The 14649-nt window shown below is 47.7% G+C and overlaps 1 protein-coding gene across 4 annotated transcripts in view; it reads right to left on the reverse strand.

The window, feature by feature from the left end:
* The window catches only part of ANK1 (ankyrin 1), a 188879-nt gene that overhangs the window by 22626 nt on the left and 151604 nt on the right, over positions 1-14649 (reverse strand). For all 4 annotated transcript variants that reach the window (XM_056860791.1, XM_056860790.1, XM_056860793.1 and 1 more), the window contains 12 exons: positions 14472-14569; positions 13316-13540; positions 11898-12052; positions 10860-11071; positions 8794-8998; positions 6331-6427; positions 5861-6089; positions 4318-4443; positions 4112-4231; positions 3103-3187; positions 1532-1612; positions 706-837 (listed from right to left, as the gene is read on the reverse strand). In XM_056860791.1, coding sequence (XP_056716769.1) covers positions 706-837; positions 1532-1612; positions 3103-3187; positions 4112-4231; positions 4318-4443; positions 5861-6089; positions 6331-6427; positions 8794-8998; positions 10860-11071; positions 11898-12052; positions 13316-13540; positions 14472-14569 — 1765 coding nt within the window. The remainder of the gene's footprint in view (positions 1-705; positions 838-1531; positions 1613-3102; positions 3188-4111; positions 4232-4317; positions 4444-5860; positions 6090-6330; positions 6428-8793; positions 8999-10859; positions 11072-11897; positions 12053-13315; positions 13541-14471; positions 14570-14649) is intronic.

Genomic DNA, 14649 nt, shown 5'->3' on the forward strand with positions numbered 1-14649 from the left:
CTTCAACAGCCTGCTATTCCATCCTGAGGCCGCTAAAGGAGAGTAACAGTAACTAACGTTGATGTCTTTTTCTGAACGTTTCTTTGAGAGCCTTTTTTATTAGTTAGGAAAAAAACAAATAAAGTATAAGAAAAAAAATTAAGAACCTCAATTTACCACAGAATCATAGAATCATAGAGTTGGAAGGGACCACCAGGGTCATCTAGTCCAACCCCCTGCACAACGCAGGAAATTTACACCTACCTCCCCCACACACACCCAGTGACCCCTACTCCATGCCCAGAAGATGGCCAAGATGCCCTCCCTCTCATCATCTGCCTAACGTCATAGAATCAACATTGCTGACAGATGGCCATCTAGCCTCTGCTTAAAAACCTCCAAGGAAGAAGCGCTTAGGAATTGCTAAATTCTTCCTAATGTCTAGAAGGAAACTCTTTTGATTTAATTTCAACCCATTGGTTCTGGTCCGACCTTCTTGGGCAACACATGAAAGGGATGCAAAGGGCATCAGTGAGGGAACTTCCACTTAAGGGTGGGTGGGAGGGAGGCAACATTTTGTTGGCTGCTTCCCAAAGAATGCTATGGGTCAAATGGGGACATTCCGGGCAAAGGAGAAGTCCCTACGGAGGTAAGGCTTTGTGGCATCTGTCTGGCCAAATAATTCAAGCCCACATGTCCCCGGTCGGTGCTGTCCTTATGACTCACTGTTGGCATTCTGCCCACCACGGCTGCTCCACAGGTTCAGTAGGGCCATGCTCTGTTCAAGCAGGGAGTTGGGGTTCTCCACGCGGATTCTGTTGATGTCATCGACCCCAAACTGCAGTTCCCGGGCCAGCTCTGGAGAAAGTTGAGGGGGAGGCCAAGGAACACGCAACAGAGGGTTAGTCAGACACATCCCTTTCTTGTGCACACAACACTTCACCTATTTCACCAGAGCACACACTGCTCCTTTGAGCAACCACTAGACTTTTTAATATATTTTTTGACCAGGCATGTGAAAGATGAAACTGGCTGGGGAGCACAATAGCCAAGATGCATTTCCTTAAAAGTATCCATGTCATGCCTACCAAACTACAACTGCAACAGTTTTGCAAATATAACAGCGCATGAGCTAAAAAACAGCTCATAGAAGATGAGACAAATCAAAACCAAACCAAACAATGAGAGTTCAACCATGTAACAAGCAGCAGGCCAAAAAGACTGTTCTGCTGAACAAGCCAAACAAGCAAAGGCAGACGGGTTGGCCCCTTGGCATTATGCTAGGCCTGACCAATCCAGAAGCGTCTTACTGCCTTCCAATCACAGAGGCTGAGGTGCATGTTGCTACTCCCTTGGTGCGCCTGAAGCCTCTTTTTGGGTCTGAGCGTACACAGTCCTTGGGTATTTTACTAGGCAAAGCCCCAGCAAGTTTCCCAGCCCAGACCTTGAAAAAGCAGCTCCTATAGTCAAGCCAGGGTAATCCTGTCCAATATGGCTTGTCCTGCCAAGTCTCAGAGAGGCCCAACCCCTCCCCCACCAGAGCGGCACTCACCTGCCCAACTAAGGCCCAGGTGTTCTGCAATGACGGCCATTTTCATGTCAGTCTTGTCTTTCTCTGTGCTGCTCAGTGAGCCTGAGGAGGGCACAAAAGACTCCAAATGACTCACAGGCGAAGGCAAAATACAAAACTGGGCATCGGGTCACTGCTGGGGGCTTTCATGGCGTGAAGGTTGTCTGTGTATTTAGGGTACTTTCAAGATGCTGAAGGTTGCTGATTCCATCCAGGACAAGGGCAAGAAGGAAGCCTTTCCTTCATGCAACACAACCCCATTCAGTCATCTTCACTGCCCGGCTCCACCCTCAATATGGTTGCCAACCTCCAGGCGGCTCCTGGAGATCTTCCACTATTACAATTGATCTCCTGATGACCAAGATCAGTTCCCCAGGAGAAGATGGCTGCTTTGTAGGGTGGACTTTATGGCATTATACCATGCTGAGGTCCCTCCCCTCCCCAAACCACCCCCAAAATTTCCAAATATTTCCCAACCAAGGGCTGGCAACCCTAACCCTCAAGCAGAGCTTAATTTGGAGCTCAGACCTTCTGTCTGTTTCAACCAGGCCTTGGCTATGATAGGAAGGCATGAGAAGGAAAAGTGGGCTGACCTTGGCCCTGGGTTCACCAGGGAGGAGGGAGCCACTCAGAGAATCAGGGGAGTGCTTGAGACAAAGAGTCTTCTGTTTAAATAAACACACCTACTCTCCTCTTCCCTTCTCACGAGGGCCAAATCACACATGACATGTTCCGATTCCCAATAATCCAGCTTCAAAATCAGCAAGTGTAGGGTACGGTTCAGGGATGCAGCACCAAGGGTGGGAAAGGGTTAACTGCCTTTGATCTTTCTCAAACCAGAAATGTCCCTTCCTCCAAAACTGCTTAAAGACCCCCAGTAGAGAAATGAAACATGCACCCTATAGGCAGGGCCATCCCAAGTGTTAGTGTTTTTGTTTGTTTTTTGCATCTTAGGCAAATTTATTATTTTGTTCCATGGCTGCTTCCTTCCCCCACCCCCCTACTGATCCCAGCAGCAGGGCAGCTCCAGCCCCTGCCTGCTCTCCCAGCCATTCTATTGGGTAATGGCCAAGAAGCAGCAGCAGTGAAGACTGCAGGCGCTTGGGCAGGCTGGGTGAACAGGAAGGAAGGATGGCAGGCAGATGATGACTTCCCTTCAGCCTCCAGGAGGCACCTCTTGCCTTTTGAGTGCCTCTCAACATCTGGTGCCCTGGATAATTGCTTGGGTCTGCCTACTTGTTAGGCCGACCCTGCCTACAGTTACCTGTTGTATTCCTTCCACCTTGAGCTTAAAGTAGCCAAGGAGGGGACTTCCAGTTGGAGAAACCATGGGTTTTTTTGGGGGGGGGGGAGGGTCAACCCTTTTCTTCCTGTGATCCAAAATCTTCCTCCCCTCCCAAAAGCTGCACTTTTGACATTCAGTTACAAGTCTTGGGATCTAAAAGGGGTCTCCAGCATCACACATGCTCCAAAAACATGCTGCATGCAGTCCCCAGCAAGTGGGGGGAGCCACACAATGCCCCACCCTGCTTGCTGGCCCATGAGCCTCTTACCCAGAGTGGTGTCACTGAGAAGGCTGTATCGCTCACGCAGGGCTAATGGTGTCAACGTTCTCCTCCGCTCCTCACTGGCAGAACTCTGATGAAAAGGTAAGTCAATGGTGAGTCTCTAATCAACCAGGAGCAGGAAGACAGCCTGAGTCAGACATCCAGAATCAGAATGGACACTGCCACCCATCCAATAAAACCAACAGAGATACCTCTCCCATCTCTGTCTCCAGTCTGAGAACATTCCAGGGAAGGTTGCCTAACTCAGAGTGTGGAACCTGAGCATTTTTGGGTTGTGGGCTTTGGTACATTGTGTTCTGCCTTCTTCCATAATATGCAGCTTGACACACTTGCTTGAGTCATTCTCTTTGATCATTTTGTTGCAATGCTCTGGAGTGTTTGTGGCTTATTAACTCAGGAATGCATACATTTTACTCTGTGCTAAGGCGACTGATCAGATTAACTAACTCAAGTGAAGATTTGTAATGATACAATCAGCAGTAGCAATTCCGAAACATGATAGACTTACAGAAGTTAGTTAAAACGTAGTGTTTCTGGTATGATTGGGTTTAAAATATGTGTGTGTGTGTCTGTGTGTTAAGTGCCACCAAGTTGCTTCTGACTCATGGCAACCCTATGAATTCATGACCTCTAAAACATCCCATCGTTAACAGCCTTGCTCAGTTCTTGCAAACTGAGGACCGTGGCTTCCCTTATAGAGTCAATCCATCTCATGTTAGGTCTTCCTCCTTTCCTGCTGCCTTCAACTTTCCCTAGCATTATTGTCTTTTCCAGCGAGCCTCGCCTTCTCACAATGTGACCAAAGTACGACAGCCTCAGTTTAATCATTTTAGCTTCTAGGGAGAGCTCAGGCTTGATTTGATCTAGAACCCACTGATTTGTCTTTTCTGGCGGTCCATGGTATCTGTGCTGCCGAGTGCCAAGGGAAGCCAGTGATGTGCTAATGAGCAACTGGAAAGAGGAGGGAAAGGGAATGGGCCCAGGTGCTGCTCACCTTGGAGCAGGGTGGCATCGTGACGTTCAAGTGGCAGAGGACGTGCTGCAGCTCCTCGTACTTCATGGCCTTGCGTAGGAAAGACAGTGAGCCACTCGCTTCCCGGCTGCTATCCCGCACCTGCAGCCCCAGGACACAGAGGGGTTAAGGATGCTGCTGGACCAGCGGCTCAGAGCCAGCCGGCAGCCCTGCTCTGAAATCCTCACCTTGACTGGGATGATGAGGCGGTTCTCCCGAAATGACTGGAACAGGAAGCTGCGCTGTTGAGTGGCCTTCTTAATGGGCACCAGGTTCCCAGAGAGCTCCGTGTGAAGCGGCATCCCCTCTACCACCTGTGGAAGCAGCTAAATGCTTAGTACTCTGGGCAGCTTCTGTTAATTGCTATTATTATTGCTGTTCTGCTGTGTTTATCACACAACGTTACGCTTTACTTTGTTGCCCCTCCAAAACAACTCTACTAAAAATGTAGTAAGTGCAGCACCATAAAAGTAGTAAAAGTAGAATCCAATTAGGGTAGTACTCCCAATCCAGACTCCTTCTAGGCAGATGCAGGCCATGTGGAAAAAATTAATTCCCAAACCTGTTCAGGTGCCCAGCAAAGGGTAACTTTCACTGACATGTCTGGACTCAGTTTTCTTGGAGAAAGCGTCAATGCTGCTGCAGGCAATTTCAAACAGAGGCCAGAGAATCACTGAAATCTTGGAGCAAAAAATCTATATGGGACAAATTACATGGCGTGAACCCACTCAAAAGGAGTTTCAGTGCAACTGGCAATTATTAGTTTGTGCAAAGATTCTACTGTTTTAAAGTGGTCTTTTGTTTTGCTTGGCAAAATACCTTTCTTCTCCACCCCTTCATTCCTGCCCCCCATATGAGAGATACATAATTGCCATGGTGTGTATATTTATTCTACTTTCAAATCCGCTAAACAGGTTTTGTAGGGTTTTGATGCAATCCAAAATCCCACAAAACCCATTTGACCAGAGTCAAGAGTCAGTGTGCTCTACATGGGGCTGCCGTTTAAAGGTGTTCAGAAACTCCAACTGATACAGAATGTCAGGATGTGGTCTGGAGCAGGTCACAGGAACCATATTACTCCAGTCCATATGACACACCTTCACTGGCTCCCAATTTGTTTCTGGGCCCAATTCAAGGTTCTGGTATTGACCTTTAAAGCCCTATACAGCTTGGGACCAACATACCGTAAGGACTGCCATATGAACCTATCTGACCACTACCTTCATCTTCTGAGGCCCTGCTTTGGGTGCACCCACCCTTTGAGGTTAGGTGGGTGGCAACCTGAAAGAGGGCCTTTTCGATTGTGGCACCAAGATCGTGGAATTCCCTCCCTAGGTCTGTCTTTTTCTACCACAGTCTTCTGCCAGCAGGTGAAGACTTCTTTGTTTCGTCCGGCATTCTCTCAGTAATCTCCTTCCCTGCCCTGTGTTTTTAATTGACATCTTAACTTGGGAGATTCTGGTTCTTAACTCATTTTATGACGTGACTTTACTCTGCTCTGTTTTCAGTTGTCAGCTGCCTTGGTGGCCCTTATTGGGCTGAAAGGTTATAATTGATACAACTCTTCTAAATAATAATGATAAATAATAAGAGTAGGACAAAGGAGATGTACATACACACTAAAAGCAATGATGATGCTATAAAAACTGGAGTTGCCCAAGAGGACGGGTGGCAAACAGAGAAGAACAGGGCAACTTAAGCAGAAAGAGGCAGGCCCCAGGCAAAAGCTACCTCGATGTCTCGGCTGCGTGCTACTTCCGTGAAATTTTCGTGCTGCTCGAGAGTCTTGTCCACCTTGTCATCGGTCATGCAGTAGCAGCGCAGGCGACCCTCCCGCCCATCGTTCATTTTGGCAAACACCACAAACTTGGCCATGTAGGGCACGGCTGCCAGCTCCTTGTACAGCAGGGTAGCAAAGTGGACGGCTTCAGCTGTGCGCGGGCAATCCGCCAGCCAGAACCTGGGGTGGCAGGACAGAGCATTACCAGAGCGAGCTGAGCACAGGGCTTCTACTATCAACTATGGACATTACTGGATGGAAACCTTGACACCTGACCCCTCTTGGTACAGTATTTCCTGCTGCTGGTATTGCTGCAGGTCATAGTGTCCTATTGGCCCTTCAGCTGGGTATGGCCGAGTCACTGATGGGAACAATGGACAGTACCTAATAGGTCAGGCATCCCGGAGGTGCCTAAGCTCACCTGGCAGACACGTTGGTGGTGAAATTCGCACACTCGTTGGCATAGACTAGTTTTGTGGTCCCGGTAATGTCCTCCCATTGTGCTGGGGCAGTTCCTCCTGAGACAGAGAATGAAGGCATGCCCAACAAGATTAGACCAGTGAAAAGCTTTCACTCGAAAACTAAAGTTTCCTCTCTAAGTCTGAGCCCTGGGAAAAACTGGCTAAACAAGTATGAAGCAGAAGTCGGTTGTATGTGGTGTTGACTCCCCATGATATCCACCAAGAAACCTCCCCCTCCCCAAACTCTTTTTTTAATTTAGAAAATGTTTATGCTGTCTCTCCAAAGAACCTGCCTGGGGAGGCTTACAAAAGGAGGAGAAAACAGAAGGGCTGCACCAATCACAGAGATAAAAAAAAAATAGGCCAAACACCAGTGGTGCAAATGAAAAATATTTTATTATTCAGGTAAAAAATATCCATGTGCATTTCGCAATAAAGCATCTTTAGAGGAATCTGTTGGTCCTTCAGTGTTTTTACAGTGAGAAAGCAAATATTCTTCATTTGCACCATGGGATTTTGGCTTACAAAATCAAACATAAAACATCAAAAGTTGTTAATTAACACTCAGCATTAAAAATCCAGCTAGAACATAAAAAACATAAATCATTGAGGAGCTGAAAATACATTTAACAGTTTTCGCTCTACCTGTTGTATTTTTATGTTTTTAAAGTTCTTTCTTTTTAAAGTCCATAAGGCAACAATTGAGCAGAGAAATGCATGAATGTTTGTGCGACGCTTTAAAAAATACATTTGGAAAAGGCAGAGAGCTTGCCTGAAGCATGGAGGCAGGGGAGAAAGGGCAAATCTGACAGCTGAGCCAGCATTCAGTTCACTGGTATGTTTCCCTGCCGCTTCAGCTGTGAAGCTGTGAAGAAATCAGGCTCATGCAGCGGCTGAAAAATACACCGAGCACTCCATTTTTACACTGCTATCTGCCTTTCACAGGCACAAAAATCACCTTGGTTCTCTGAGGCAGGGCCCAAACATTGGGGGGGGGGGGGATAGGAACTGTTTCCTGGGGCCTGGCTCACAAATCCACACAGGCAAAAAAAGGAACTCTTTCCTAGGGCCTGAGTCGCAAAGCCATTAGGTAAAGTAAGGTAAAGGTCCCCTGTGCAAGCACCAGGTCATTCCTGACCCATGGGGTGACATCACATCCCGACGTTTCCTAGGCAGACATTGTTTACAGGGTGGTTTGCCAGTGCCTTCCCCAGTCATCTTCCCTTTACCCCCAGCAAGCTGGGTACTCATTTGACCGACCTCGGAAGGATGGAAGGCTGAGTCAACCTTGAGCCGGCTACCTGAAACCGACTTCTGTTGGGATCGAACTCAGGTCATGAGCAGAGCTTGGACTGCAGTACTACAGCTTACCACTCTGCGCCACGGGGCTCCTAGCAAAGCCATTACCATGCCTATTTATATAATTTCAGAAATAAAATAGAAATTTATTTCCCATGACTCATGAGACTATATGTATAGGATGAGATTTTGGCAGAGGGACCCAGAAAACGGAGCTCAGATCCCCCACCCCAAGGTTATGAATCCAAACCACTGAGGTGGTTGCCTCTCCTGTGCAATTCTCACCCCTCTATCTCACAGAAATTCTTCAACAAAGCCTCAACCTGTCCTGCACCCTTGCCTTAGAAATCGCAGAAGAAATTCCCAGCTCTGCTGTTAAGATAAAGAGCCACAGAGGCGAGGCAGCCACCTCTGGTGACAGATTTCAGACACTGTTAAGCGTAGCTGAGTAGGATTTGGGCAGATCTGACCCACAGGCACAATTCATCAGGAACAGCTCTGATGTAAGCCCCGCTGGAATGCTCAGAGCAGACATGTATCTTTCATTTTGACATCCAGGGTTTAAAGGCTGCTTTAGATAGTACAGTTTGAAAACACCACCGGTAGATCAGAAGCAAGCAAATGACATTCTCAATGCACTGTGCATCAGGGAGCAGAACGACAAGTTACCAGAAACACAGAGCTGCTGCCAAAAATGGCAGCCACTGTCAAGTTCACCCCTGCCTAAACATATAATTCAATTTACCTCTTGTTCAGATGTCATCATAAGGAGCATTTCCCCGCTATGATGTGAAACGGGGACAGGGAAACACACAATGCAATGAAGTCAGGACATGAAGAATTTCAAACTGTGCTACAAACCTGAAACTGGGTTGCCATTTTTGGTGACAGTCCTGAGTTTCTGATAACATGGAGTTCTGCTCATCAGAAGCAAGAAGAACTCTAATCTTGTTTCTGTCTTTCGCCACTGAGTAGCTACAGACTATCCTTGTATCCTTAAAATGAAGGAGCACGTCTGCCCAGGCACATGGCTTCACTTCCAGGCAGGCCTGAGCCCTGCAACCTGCTACCCTCAAAAGATCAGCCCATCCAACTGAAGGATAATGCCAGGTAATCCTTCTCACCTATAACACTGCAGAGAAGGCGGAGGCTGGTGGTATCGCCCTCTCCGCTGTCCCGGGGATTCTCCCTCCATGAGGGAGGCAGAGGGATACGCAGACCGATGGGGCGGTGGAATTTCCTGCGGCGCGGCTCCACAGTCACAATGGGGCTGAAAGTCGCCTGGTTCCCCAGCAGTTTTGTCACCAGCTCATCCGGCACTGGCTGCGCCTTTAGGAGAAACAAGGAGAAGGTCAGCCCATCAAAGGGGAGAAATTGTCACAAGTGCCAAAGCAATGGGAAGAGAAATGGCAAGTGGGGTCAGAGGGCAAGGCAGGGTTTGGAGAGCATGGGTTGCGCTTGAGGCCAGGGTAGGAACCAGAGAGTGAGGCTGAAGGTGCACATCACACCTACAACTGTATGCTGCAGCGCAGACAGTTCCAAAGCAAGGCCTGTGTATAGCTGGTATGCTTAGGAGGTCTTTGTACAAGTGAGGACTATTAAGTGGCCTAGGAAGCTCAATTTTCAAAGGGAGGGGCAGGGGGAGCCAGTTTCTGTCCCACCTTCAGAGATGCAGACAGAAGCTCTTGTAGGAGACTGAGGAAAAGGCTGTCTTGGACAAAGGCTCAAAAAACCAGAAGAGGGCTGTGCACCATTTTCGGGGGTTAAGGGATGGGGCCTGAGTGTCTAACACTTCACACTATCCCCCTCCAACAGTAACTGCCAGGACGGCGTGTCCTGTGGGTTAAAACAACAAGCAGTCTTGTGATATCTTGATGGTCTTTTATGCATGACTGTTTCACTCCTCGTCACCCCTCTGATGACTTTGGGTCTTTGTTTTGATTTTCATGCCGTTTCCGACCCCTCACTCTCCCCCTGTGTTTCCCCACATTTTCCCCACGTTTTGGGGGGCCTGCTTTATCTCAAATTTGAAAATGTGGGCAAAGCGCAGGGAAATGCAGGGGGGAGAGCGAGGCGACCTCTGATGGTCAGAAATGGCATGCATAATCCAAACAGACCCGAAGTCATCGGAGGGGTGACGGTGAGTGAAACAGCCATGCATAAAAGACCAAAGACTAACTGATTCATTGTGCCATCAGCTTTCGTGGGCTACAGCCTAACTGTAACCTACAAATACCTATGCCACAATAAATCAGTTAATCATGTTTTCACAGGGCTTTTTTTAAAAAAATTTGTTGCATCACACTAACACAGCTACCCTTCTTACTTTGGGCTAAAACATCCATCATTTTTCAGCCTTCGGGCATCAAGAGAAGGCAGTTGTACTCCAAAGTGTGTCTGGCATTTGATATTATATCTACTCCTGGCTGTGGTTTCTCTCACGTTTGATGCTATGATGATCCTATTAAAGCTTCTTGGTTTGTACGTATTGTAGTAATTTTATGAAAACGCTATTTTTTTTTCATTACGAGTTTTATTTGAGAGCCACCTTGAAAATTCTTTTTTTTTTTTTATTTCAAAAGGTGGATACAAATATTTCACTAAACAAGAGTCACTCAAAATTGGTGCCAGGAAATGCTAATGCTGAAACTATCCGTTCGGCAAATTAATCACATTGGCATGGCATGTTCTGCTTCTGCTAATCATGGAAAGACTGCATATTTGGCCACTGCAAGTCCTACTCAGTCCCTCCTCTGGTTTCTGAGATTTGACCAGGCATCACTTACTCATTTTTAAGCTTATTTTATTGGCTTTTAAAAAATCTTGCTTTTCCAAAAAATGCAAGCCATGATGGCCAGGATATTATATTTCATACTATGCTTCTGCAAAAAAAAAAAAAAAACACACACACACCATAGAATCCACATGGCTCCACACAGTTTCCTGCTTACCCACTGCTTTGCACAGACCTTAATGCCCTTCCACCATTCCGTTCCTTGACAAACTATGCCGGTTTTTCTGAGCCCTGGATCTTAATGCAGAGATTTGCTTGATTCCTTTGACTGCAGAATGCATGTAGACTTTTTTGTAAGGTCTGCAAAGCCTGCCCCGGACACATACAGCTCTGCCTAACCACGATTGGGTGGGCCTCTCTACCCTCCTCACTCCTGAGTGAGCATCATCCTGATACCTGCAGAGCTAGCTTGACCTTCTTGGTGACTGCTGTTTCTGGGAATGTGGCCTGCACCATGGTCACCAACGTGCTCTGCAGACAGCCACCTTCTGGGCCAATCAGCTCTTGGTCCTGGGACACGCGGGACATGACCACAAAGTAGAGAGGGAAATCTGTGGTGATGATGCGGCAAATCCTCTTCTTCTCCAGCTCCTCTAGGCTCTCCAGTTCTGCAAGGATGACAACAATGGGGGCAAGAGCACTGGAGCCACAATTCTCAAAATATGAGCAATGACAGACTGGCTAGTGTGGCATTGGGCATCCATTTAGTGATAGACACCATGGCACTACATTTAAAAAGGCTCAAGGGACAAAACAGGGTGAGATCGAGTCAGCAGAAGGCAGCTTCACGCATCTAATATTTCTTGCAACTGAAAAACCTTTTCCCCCTTTTCCTTCTGAGTAAAAGCATCACGAGACAGATAAAACAGATGCAGAGTAATATGCAGTATTTTTTTTTTTGGTAATCCTTGTCTTATGGCCTTGATTATTGGATGTCTCATGCTATTTGATTGCAGGGTTTACACTGTGTAATCTGCCCTGAGTCTCTGCGGGAAGGGCAGACTATAAATATAGTAAATAAATAAACAAATAGACTGTCTTTTCTTTAACCTACTAAGCCAGGAGCAGAGCAACAGCGCAGTGCATGGAGAGGCATGCAGGACTTCCAGCGTGGGTCTCTGCCACCCTGTCCCCTGGTCCAGGCATGCCACCAACACCTGCTCTCTCAATAGCACCCCATTGCAAGTTGGTCACTCGATGCAGCTCCTGATATCTAAGTGTGCACCCTTCCTGATTATTCACCCTAGTAGTGTGTACGAATGTGCAGGATACTGCCAAACAGTATCAGTTCAGCGTATTTGCTTCTTATGTACTAACGCTAATTATCAAGACAGATATACTATAAAACTCTATGCCAGCTCCTCAAGTCTTGAGCTACATTTGAGCTTCTGCCCTACCTGGACCGACCCCCCCCCCCACGCGAGACATCCTTACCTTCATCCATGCCGTTGAGGACCTGGTCCAGGTAGCTCTCCCCATAACGGCTGCGGTGCTCCTTCCACACAGTCCCATTCTCACTACGCAGCACCACCAACTCACGGTCGCCACGCCCATGTGAAGCAAAGTGGGGAATCTCCACAATTACAGGGCTGGGGAAGAACTAAGTGTTAGGACTTGGGTTGCCAACCTCCAGGTGATGGCTGGAGATCACCAGCTATTACAACAGGTCTCCAGGTGACAGAGATCAGTTCAACTGGTGAAAACGGCCGCTTTGGAGGGTGAACTCTATGGCATTATACACCATTGAACTATTTGCATTTAGTTCCCCTTGTTAGTGTTTGGCTGCAGAAAGCACCCGGGCAAGGCCAATGCCAGAATCCTCTTCCACCTGAAGTCATCCAGCTGAGAAGGAGGAAGATATTTTGATGCCTAGGAACCTAGTCATTGGCTCCACCCTCACAACTCTTGCAGCCAAATATTAGCAGGATGGCAAAGGGAGAACATATGGAAAAGCATGACTTGCTTCATTGTGGTAATGCGTGAATTTATACGGACAGCTTCTGCTTTCTTTGACTCAAAGGAAAGGGTTAAGGGAACAGCCAGAGGAGGGACTGAAGTCATACCTCCTCTTGCACAGGCTGAAACAAGCTACCATTAGGCTGTTGCCAGATTTGCTGCTGGGACAAGCAAACAAACAAACAAACAAACAAACCAAATGGCCTAGAACTAGGGTTGCCAACCTCCAGGTGGCGGGTGGAGATCTCCTGCTATTACAACTGATTTCCAACCGATAGAGATCAGTTCACCTGAAGAAAATGGCCGCTTTGGCAATTAGACTCTATGACATTGAAGTCCCTCCCCTCCCCAAACCCCGCCCTCCTCAGTCTCCACCCCAAAAACCTCCCATCTGTGGCCTAGAACCCTACCTAGAACAAGTCCCATATTAATGCTTCAGCCCATTCATTCTTTTTATGGATGAATTAGGGACAAATTTAGATTGTTGTGCAAACATCTGAGGATAGCCTGGTCATCACATAACACACAGCAGACTCCAGGCAATACCTATAAAATGGGGAACAAGCTCCTACAGGATAAGGGTGCTTCCATACATTACTCCAATATATAACGGTCAAACCGGAAGCACAACAGGAAGTATTTCAATAAATAAGTACTTCTTGATATGGGGCTTTGGCACTACCAGATTTGCTTTGTATCTGACTGAAAGAGAAGAAGTAAGAACAGGCTTTGTCCACTCCCCATCCCATCCCAGCCTCCAAACACACCACAGGTGGGTGATTGCAGGGGCTGTGATTCACACAGCCAATCCAGTTTACCAAGAAGCACCCGACGTGACAATAGCAACCTTGCTCATTGTCTGTAAAGAGAGATCTCGCCAGAGTACCAGCTTTCACCTGAGGAACTGTGCTCCTGCAGGACCCAGGGCGATGATCCTGCTGGCCAGCCCTTCTTCCTCAGCCAGAGGGGGCGGCGCTGGCAGTTTCTGGGGCTTGACCAGACGGCAGGTGATGCGTGTGGGCGCTGCACATGTCCTGGGCGGGATGATGACGCGTAGACCGTTGTGTCGGCTGCCACGCATGGAACCACCGCGGGCATCCACCATGAAGCTTACAAGGAATCTGTGTGTGAGGGGGTAAGATTTAGGGTTAAATTAGGCAAATTACAGCTAAACATCATCCCTGTTTGGATCAGGGCCACATGAGGAAGGAAGAAGGGTTTTAGCTTTCCACCTCCCACAGTTTGAACTAACTGAACCAGTCCCCTACTCCCACTGTTATTAGCCCTTTTAAGGAATAAAGACATGTACCATTTTGCCTGTCTTTTTGTTTTGAAGGCTGTAACAGCATAGGGAGTCTGATGAAGCCCCCTCCTTCCCTCTCCTTTTGCCCCCCCCCAATCTAAATGTGGGCCACACATAGGTGTAATTGAGTTTCAAACATGCAGGGAGATCTATGATTAAATCTCAGCTTTGAGCCTTAGCTGCAAAATCTGTATCTCACGATGGGGCTCCCAAAGATCTCACACCCACAATCTTAGGGATGGAGGAGCCTGAAACTGAACACCACCCTTTGCTGATGGCTAGTGTTGGCTGCTGACCTTCTCTTGATATGCTGCAACCCTTATTATTTGTTCTAAAGTGGGTCACACCAGCAGAAGCCATTTTTAGAAGGAGGAGGAAAAAAGACTGAAAGGGAAAATATGGTCAAAGCAGGAGTGGAAGGAGAAAGACTAGCAACAGACAAAAGACAGAAGCAGTATGTAAGATGCTCATTGCTAGTGCACCCCCTGAGCACATGAAGCATTAGCAAGCCAGAGCTCAGAGCAAATATTTTGCATGCAGAGGGACTCAGGTTCAATCTCCTGCATCTCCAGTTAAAAGGATCTCTGCCTAAAACTGCTGCTGCTGCCATTCAGAGCAAGACAACACTGGGCTGAGATGGACCACTGGTTCATATGACCATACATGCCTATGCTTAGAGGCACTGGTCAGCCCTGTGTGTGGCAAGGAGGACTTCCCACTTCCCTGTGGGGTGAAGGGGAATAACTCACCCTGTGTGAACAGGACTGGCCACCGGGCTGATGTTGTCAGAGGTCTCCGTGGCAGGGCTGCTGGGGATGAGGGATTCCTCATCAAATTCCTTGGAAGGCTAAGCAGGACAGAACCAAAGCTCCTGTTAAAACACAGGCCTAGGCCCTGCCAGCCCTTGTAGCACTACTGGGCTTCCCT

Source organism: Euleptes europaea, chromosome 14 (genome assembly GCF_029931775.1).
Source record: "Euleptes europaea isolate rEulEur1 chromosome 14, rEulEur1.hap1, whole genome shotgun sequence".
Taxonomy (NCBI): domain Eukaryota; kingdom Metazoa; phylum Chordata; class Lepidosauria; order Squamata; family Sphaerodactylidae; genus Euleptes; species Euleptes europaea.